This window comes from Cajanus cajan, chromosome 8, assembly GCF_000230855.2.
Source record: "Cajanus cajan strain Asha chromosome 8, NIPB_CcT2T_4, whole genome shotgun sequence".
NCBI lineage: Eukaryota > Viridiplantae > Streptophyta > Magnoliopsida > Fabales > Fabaceae > Cajanus > Cajanus cajan.
In genome coordinates, this window is record NC_138524.1 from 23,352,808 (window position 1) to 23,362,240 (window position 9,433).

Sequence of the window (9,433 nt, forward strand, 5' to 3'; positions counted from 1 at the left end):
CAGAAAATGAATTCGGAGACACTCGAAACACAAGGGTGCTCAAAAATCCTAGATGATCGAGAGAAGTTTCTAAAGAAGGTATACGAAGCTTGAAGAGAATCAGGAGATACGCGAAGACAGTTTTCGTGAAACTCTCGAAATCCTTGAACCAAGAAGGGTGCTGCTCAGGAAAAGGGCTCACAGCCTAGCAACCTCTCAAAGTATAAGCAGAATTAGGAAACATTCAAGTATATAGTTTTCGTTGGTTACTCGAAATCCCAAGAATCCGGACATATACGAATACACTTCATAACCTCTCAGAATGGAGAACTTAAAGGAGACACGAATTAGGAGCGGTTGAAGTAACATGGGATAAGTGTCAAAGGCTGCAGAACGGTTTGGGGAAGTTAACGAGCAGTTCCAAGAATTATCCAGAGACGGGCCCGGGAGCAGGCCACTACGTGGAAGTTTAGAACGGTTATGCACTTCCGGGGTGCGTCAGAAATAGGTATTTTTTCCCAAATCTTTGTCTATAAATTAAACGAGCCATGCTCGTAGTAAAGGGTCAGAAATCTAATTCCCACAATACCTCACACGCACTCCGCAGCCTGCGCATAAGGCATACTGTGCATACGAGACAGCTTTGGGTACGATTTCTCGACCACTTTTCTTTTCCTTTTTTAGGAGTAGCATAGCATAGCATAATCTAGCATAGTGTAGTGTAGTCATTCTGAACATGTTTCGTGATCCTTACGAATTGTAATTCTATTACCATTTAATGAAGGATATGATTTCTGCAGTCAATATACATGTCATCTGTTCGATTCACGTTAATTATTACATGCATGAATTTGATTGTACAATTAGCATAGATCTTCTGATATGCTGAAACAAGCATAGATCTTCTGAAGTGCTAAAACTGGCATAGATCTTCTGACGTGCTCGAAATAGTGAGCATAGATCTTCTGATGTGCCAAACCAACATAGATCTTCTGAAGTGCTCGAAACAATGAGCATAGATCTTCTGACGTGCTGTAACAACACCCTAATTTAACTCTATTCGTTGCTTGTACGAATTTGTTCTTTCACGAAAAGTCTTCGATTCTGTCATGTCACAAACACGCATAAATTGAAACGTGAACTCGTGCTAGTTCAAACAAAAAGAACCTACGAACGAAATCCTCCACAAATAATAATATAATTAAAAAATTATTTATATATATATAAACCAAAATTAGAAATATTTATATGTAAAAGTTTATATTATTTTACTTTTCTTTTATTTTTTTAAATTTGTTCATATTTATTTAATTGAAAAAAGGAAAAAAAAAAAAAGAAAAAAAATAAGAGCGGGGACGGGGGCGCGGCAAGGAAACCCAAACCCCGCCGATGTGGGGATGGGTACAAATTTTACCCCTGGCGGGTATCGGGGGCAGGGGCGAGGAACGTAAAACCCGCCCCCGCCCTGCCCCGTTGCCATGCTTGCCCACCTAGTACCCGTACCCGTCCTTGATTGAATTATGTTAAAAAAATTTAATATTTTATTATGTGTAATTATTTATTATAATGTAAAATATTTATAGTTATTTAATTATTAAGAAATCTCTTGATTAAAATATGAGATAGAGAAACAATTTAATTATAATTATAATATAATGAAAAAATAATTTAAAAATATTGTATTTTTTTGTAAAAAAAATAATAATAATTTTTTCGAGTACGGGTACGGGTATACCTGATACTCGACGGGGACGGAAATTACATACCCGACAGGTACGAGTACAGGTATGAGGATGAGTTTAAGTCGTAGGGACGGAGATGGATATCATGAAACTCGTACCCGACCCGTCCCGTTGCCTTCCCTATATATGGACAAAACAAAATTCTATTTTAAACTATAGGAACTAAAAATGTATTTTAACCATTTCTTTACATTGTCAATGCATACAATATTAACTCTTGAATAAATAATATAAAAAAGTAAATTATATTACACTTTCCCAATAAATGAGAGTATAAAACTATCCATCTCTGTTATGTTAAAATATACTACATTACTCCTATAGGATCGGCTTGGTGAGAGGAAATTATACATTTTTGTCTAATAAGAAAAAAAAAACACTATAACTTGAAGAAAAAAAATACTTTATAAGAAAAAATATTATTTTATTAATAATATCAGTTAAATAATATCTTAATATTAATATATTATATTTAATAAGTACATTATAAAAATAACAGCTCATATAAATATATATAAAAACACTACATTAATAACTTAATAATATAATTTTAATAGTTGTTTTTTTTTGTTTTATTTTAGAGTATATTACACTCTCCTATTCTAATATATATGAATATATATTACATTATTTTTTATGTTCAAAAAATACACTCTCCACATTTTATAAATTCAAATATATAATACTTAACACTTTTTAAAAATAATATTAAAGTTTCCTAAACTTTTGTTAAAAACATTATTATTATCAACATGTATTTGACTTGATTGTATTTTGTATCCTTGAACTTTCATTTTCTAGCAAATCTTGTCTCCAAGTCTTTTTCTCATGAATTATGTATCCAAGCTAATGAAGTGTTGACATAACATATTTGACATGAATAAACTTAATAACATGACAGATGTGACAAAGACTTAATTGCACTTTGTACCCTTGAGCCTTTGTTTTTTGACAAATTTGCACCTAAGTAATTTTTCTCGCAATTTATGCCCTCAAACTTTTAAATTTTGGTGATTAGTGTCTTCTCATTAATTATTTATCAAAATATTAACATATCATTTGTGCCATTGTAATGGGTCTAAATGTAGAATAAAAAACAAGGATCGAATCACTTAAGTTAACAAATTTTAGTTTTAATATAGTATTTTTATAAATATTTAACTAAACTGAAATTTTATTATGAAATAATAATTATTAGAGAATGGTTCAAACAACACTGTTGTAACTTTTACTAAGTATTACACCGCTCAATAACTTTATATTAAATACAAATTTTGTAAATCCAACAGTTAGATTAAAAATTCTTTTATATATATATATATATATATATATATATATATATATATTAGGGTTTCTAGAGTAACTCAACAAAAAAATTTTCTTAGAGTAACTTGATCCTCACCTAATATATATATCACCTAATATATATATATATATATATATATATATATATATATATATATATATTAGGTGATATATATATTAGGTGAGGATCAAGTTATTCTAAGAAAATTTTTTGGTTGAATTACTCTACTAACTAACAATATTTATTGAATTTCAACAATTTAGTTGTTAAATTAAAAAATTTTATTGAATAAAATAATTATATAAATTTTAATAAAATTTGAAAACTATTTAATATTTCATTATCTAAAGTTAAATTAGCATGCATATACTTGGAGAAAAATATTATAAGTTAATTTGAATTGTGACAAAGTATCAAACAACTTCAACTTCATTAAAATTTGTAAACTTGATCTCTTTGATAAGAACTTTTAATTTGAAAAATAGATCATTAAAAATCAATGTTTATCGTAAGTCATAAAGTAAAATAACTATACGAAACAATGTCATAAAAATTGAATCGATCTAGATAATGATTTGATAGTTTAGTCGTCAAACTAGAGGGTGACTTATTGAACCGGTTAAATTGGTCTATATTAAAAATTAAAAAGTAATAATACAATTAATATATTTTTTAAGATATACATTAAAAATAAAATTATTGACTTCCTAAATGACAAATATTACATGTCCAAACTTCAAATTTAAATGGCATGACCAAGGGGTGTTATTTGTGATGTTGAAGTTGGGTGAAAGGATTCATGCCGAGCGTAGGAGCTCAAGGTGCTCCTTGGCCCTAGAGAGTTAAGGCGAACAAGACCCTTCTAAAGAGCAAGGTGTGTATTTCCCCACCAACATAGTTTATTTAATACATAAAGTCAAGATTCAATTGGACAACTTGATTCAGAAATCGCTATACCACTTGTGCCAACAAATATTAATAATATATTTATAATTTTTAAGGTAGAAAAATGTGTATTGAATAGAGTAGTGTTATATGTAAAACAAAAATTGTACAACATTACTTTTGTGCCTATCTCTCTTTATCATTAATAAAAATTTCTCTCCATAATAAATGAAGTGATAGAGAAAAATAGACACAAGTAAAATTGTACAGGTACAATTTTGTTGTTCATATGGTATTAGAACTTGTTTAAATACAAGTTAAAAGGACTTTTGAGGGTTTTTATACTGGAAATAAAGAGTATTTTTCGATATAAAAAAACTCATAAAAATATTTTTAAACTTGTAACCAAACATACTTTTATTAATTTTAATACTTAAAAAGAAAGTTTGTATTATACTTAAATCTATAAGGAGGAGTGTTAGTGCAAAGAATATTTTTAGGAATATTGTTTTTTTAATAGAAAATACCATAACTTTGACCAAGCAAAGGATAAAGTGTTATGTACATTACTATGTGAATGGAACAAAGTGTATATTTTGTAACAAGAAAAAAATGCAGTATAATATTTGTATTTCTTTAGATAAGGAGTGACTATAATTTACTCTATAAAAAATCAATTCATGCTCATTTCCATATTAACATTATTATTTAAATACTATGATGGACTTAAAAATGAGAATTGAAGTAATTTATACAAAGTTTAAAGTTTGAGCTTTATTATTGTCTTGTCTTTTTTATTAGAAATTAAAAATAAAAAAGTATTTTTTTTCTATTTCATAATAAGTGTTGTTCTAAATTATATTATATAAATCAAAAAAGTTAATAAATAGATGAAGAAAAATTAATTTTACAAGATCATAATCTCATGATTAATCTTTTTGATAAAAAATGATGCAACACAAAACCCTCTTTCTACATAATATTATTAAAAGTATAGATGAAAATTTAGTAATTAATACTACATTGAAAAATTAACATGACACTTATTTTAGAATTTTTTTTCTTCTAATATATCACTTATTATGAGACGAAAGGAGTAATTAAAATTATAAGATATTATATTAAAATTTTAAAATAATATATATTATAAAAATATATTTTTTTAAATTAGAATAAGTATTCTAACAATATATATATATTGATTTTTTTATTATTACATTTAATTATTTATCACAAAAGAAAATGTTCCAAAACTTCCTAGGATTGTAAATGAGGGTACCGTGAACTTTATATCATTGAAAAATTTCTTTGAGAAAGTCAAATCTCACTTCATCATGAAAACAATTTTACGAGAAACATCAATAAAAAAAATATTTAAGAAAATCAATATTTCTGAAATGCATATTTTAAATAGTAAGACAAGCTTGCGAAACTAACAATTCAGATTTCTATTCCCAAAGGAAGCAATCCCACCAAAATTAGGCCTAATCAAAACACAGTCATTAAACAAAGAAATTAATCAGCATCTAATCTTTCCTACTCCAGTATGCCTAATCCTTAAGAGACAGTTCCTACCTAGCTACTTATAAAAATTAATCAAAGATGTTCACAGCTTCAAATTGAGATCAATAGTTTCTCCCACTGCATTACAATCCTGAAACCTGTCTGATTCTTGTCCAATTTGTACCACCTTTGCTGCTGGAGGGAGGAAATTGTACCATTGTTGCTGTTGTTGATTATACCCTGATGGGGAAGGGACTTGATCAACCATATTTCCCTTTAAAAAAAATAGAAGTTAACAATGAACAATAAAATTAAAAAAATGGGGAAAATAACTAGCTAATACGAGAAGAAAGGTTCTAAGGATACACTCTTGACAATTGCTTATCAAGCATTTTATTGTTTAAATTTATTAAAAATCACAAATTTTGTGAGTGTTACATCTCATTTAACAAATCTCTTATGATTTAGCAATATAACTAACTAGAATTTGTGATTTTTAATTGATAATAGAAAGAGTATTAGAAAGAGTGTTAAGAGTGTGTATTGTTAACATTTTTCATGAGACTTTTCCAACCATACTAGATAGAGATTTAAAATTGAGATATACCTGTGGGAGAAATGCTAAGGAAGTTGAAGGAGACTTCAACTTGGAATTTAAGCATGGAGTAGGAGGAGCCAGCCTAAGAAAATCTCCACCAAAATTGTTATTCTCTTTTTTGCTCTTCTTTAAGATCAGCTTTGAGTTGGATGCAGAAGGGGAAAGAACTTCCCTGTAGACATGCATAGTGTGACAATGTGAGCAAGAAAAATTTGTAACTACAAAGCAATTATAAAAACTCATAATTTGTAACTACAAAGCAATTATAACTCATAAGATCAAAGTTGAGCCAACCTTAAAGTTGAATTGCCAAAATCCAAGTTGAATTCTCTTCCACTGCCACATGAAATTGTTTCACTTGCTTTCAAAGGAGCAGCGGAAGTGAGAAGTTTAAAATCGGAATAGGACACAGGTGGAATATCCAAGGAAAAGGGGTTTGGCCTTTTAACTCCTTTCATCTGTACCAAGTTCAAAACATTAATTCTATTATAACATTCAGTTATAAGCTTGAAGATATGGCAAATTCCAAGGGAAAAAAATCTAATGAAAATTACTGAATTTATCAAAATTACTAGAGAGGATATATGAACAATTTAATGAACAAAATTCATGTAAAACACTTCAAACAATTGAATGGTTGAGCTAGTCAAATTAATAATTTGAGACTAGAAATTGTAGATACCTTCTCTTCCTGCCTCTTAGAAACATAGCTTAAACTATAGTTTTGGTTTGAAGGGGGCTCTGTTGAGGAATGAGGCAAAGTTGTTGAAGAAGTCTCTGAGGAAACACTCACCTGCACAATCCAAACCAAAGCTTTCATATTCCACAGGAAGAGAATGAGCTAAAAGATGACAACAATCATGAAAATTCAAGAGAGAAAAATCACACTTCAAAGGATCTTACCATTGAAGAAGGAGGATGATGTTGTTGATATTGTTGTTGTGATCTCTGCACCCAATTGGGGAAGGGCCTAATGGGATTGGAATCACAAGGCAAAACTTTTGCTAAAGCCAATCCAGAGTCCAACCCAAAGTTGTTCTTCTCAAATTCGAGATCATGTGGGCCACCACCACTAGTGTTTACCAATGAAACAGTGCTAGAAGGCAGTGAATTTGGAGAAGATGGTTGATTGGAGCGCAGAAGATTTGGAATTTGAAGATGAAAATCATAAGGGGAATTGGTTGGTGATGATGAAATTGCATTTGCTGCATTCGTTTTCTCTTCTTCCAGCCTAAGTTTTTCAAGCTGTGCCACACCAAGTCCTCTCTGTGGCACCTTTTTTGGCTTTGGCCCTTTGGAAGGTCTACCAACACCTCTTCTACCACCACCAATTCTATTGAATTTTTGGGTTCCATCTTCTTGACCCATTTGTGCTATCTTTCATCCAAGATCCAACACACACTTCAACAAATCTCTAAGTAACTCCAAAGTTGTCTGACACATACACATATCATAATAATCTCATCATATATAGATTACAAAATGGCCTAAACAAGAAAATAGTATATTAAAAAATTAAAGACCAAGCAAATCTAAGGCAACTAAATATTTTCCACACACTGAATAGTTTTAAGCTAATAAGGAATTCAAAATATCTCCATTCCCCTCATTTTCTCTCTGGACAACACACACTAGAATTTCTCTCATTCTTTCTCCCTAAATCGTTCTTTGACCCCTAAAACCATATAGGAATCCCTTTTTGAAGAAAGCGTCATCTTAAGTTGTTTGCTTCATAAGATATGCATGGACCACACACCCTTTGTTGACTTTTGCAACTTTTGGGTCCACTTATGGCGACCCTCAAACTCGGCATGTGTGCGTTTACTTCCACTAAATGGTAATTTAGAATTAATAAATGTTCATAAATTCAATAAATGTTTGTCTGAGATATTCAAGTTTTTTAATTTACAAAAAAATAAATAACAACACTATGTAAAGATTAATTAAGGACTACTTCATCTTATTCTTCTTATAAGACATTTTTAATAGAATCATAAGTTATATTAATTAATTTTTTTGGATTTATAAAATAAAATATATCAATTTCACCCTTTTACTTATAATTAATTTTTTTTTATAGATATTACTACTATTCTTTATGTACTGTTATGCACCAATAATAAACTGTAAATAAAGAGTTTAAGACATAAGAGAAAATATTTATTTATCAATTTCTCTCATTATTATCTAACAATAAAAAAACATATATTTTTATAATTATTAATAGGGATAAAAGATAAAAAAAAATTAATGTTTATAAAATTTGTAAATTACATTATAAAAAGATTATTGTCTACTTTTAAATTGTGCTTTATAATAAGATTGGATGATGTATATGATTCATAACCACCTACTCCCTTCATAATGGTTTTTATTTTATTTTTTATGTTTTAACACTTTTGTTTTGTTCTATTTTTTTTTTTAATGATATACATGTTCTAAGTAATATTAATTATCCTTTTTCACATATATATCGATTTAGTAATTATTTTTTTTATTGAAGATACTAAATAAGAGAAGAGTATTTGAAATTTAATATACTAATATTAAATATTTCTTAAAAAATGTGAAAAAAAATTAAACATAAAAAATATAGTCCAGAAGGGGTAATAATTTTTTTTTTTCGCTTAATATCCTTTTTAATTTGTAGAAGATAAGAAGTAAATGACCAAGAGTTTATCATGGTATATTATTATTTGTTTGGATATAAGTTTCTCTAATAAATTTTTTTTTTAATAAAGAATATTTTAAAAATATTTTTAAATTTGTATCAAAGTTCCTGATGAATAATGGGTGTCATTCATAAAAACAAAAAAGTTAATAACAACTTATATTAAAGTTAAAGTATAAGTTAAAGTAAAAAATCTGTAAGAATATTTAAAGGAGATAATTTATTCTTTAGACATTTTTGTCTTTATAACAATTTTTGAATTATTATCTCCCACTATTTTATTATTTAATTTTTATTTTCAATAAATCTCTAACTAGTCAAATACACACACATACATCTATTTATCTATCTATATATAGTCTCTTCCACTGATATATATATATATAAGAAAAATTAAGATTAAGTGATCAAAATTGAACCAATCTAAACAAAAAAATTACAAATCAGTCCCAAAAATTAAAAATGATACAAAGTCATGAATTAGTGGTTTAGTTCAATTTTTTTCCCAAACCACACTATTCAATTCGATTTTCAAATTGAAATATAAAACTAATCCAAATCATAATGAACTGTACTTGTATGTAAATATTTTTTTCCTAAATACATAATGTAGATATACAACATTTATACATAATATAAAATGTGATTTTTCTTTCTAAACACATGTTATAATATATTTTATTAAAAAAGTGTTTTATAACATTGCAAACTATTAAATTAAATTTTTAATAAAAAATTATAAATTATTT

The 9,433-nt window shown here is 28.0% G+C and overlaps 1 protein-coding gene across 1 annotated transcript; it reads right to left on the bottom strand.

Moving 5' to 3' along the window:
• Positions 1–5,125: 5,125 nt before the first annotated feature.
• LOC109787790 (uncharacterized) lies at positions 5,126–8,460 on the bottom strand. Its single transcript, XM_020346357.3, has 5 exons — positions 6,917–8,460; positions 6,696–6,806; positions 6,308–6,471; positions 6,023–6,185; positions 5,126–5,689 (listed from the first exon to the last, which is right to left on the bottom strand). The coding sequence occupies exons 1-5, from the start codon at positions 7,379–7,381 to the stop codon at positions 5,519–5,521; spliced, it is 1,074 nt and encodes a 357-aa protein (XP_020201946.1). The 5' UTR covers positions 7,382–8,460; the 3' UTR covers positions 5,126–5,518.
• Between the last annotated feature and the right edge of the window lie 973 nt (positions 8,461–9,433).

Coding starts and splice junctions, on each gene's coding strand:
- LOC109787790 (XM_020346357.3), bottom strand. CDS start 7,381: ATGGGTCAAGAAGATGGAACCCAAAAATTCAATAGAATTGGTGGTGGT. Junction 6,472..6,695: donor CTAAGAGGCAGGAAGAGAAG/GTATCTACAATT, acceptor AACTTGGTACAG/ATGAAAGGAGTTAAAAGGCC. Junction 5,690..6,022: donor CCTTAGCATTTCTCCCACAG/GTATATCTCAAT, acceptor TTTTTTTTAAAG/GGAAATATGGTTGATCAAGT.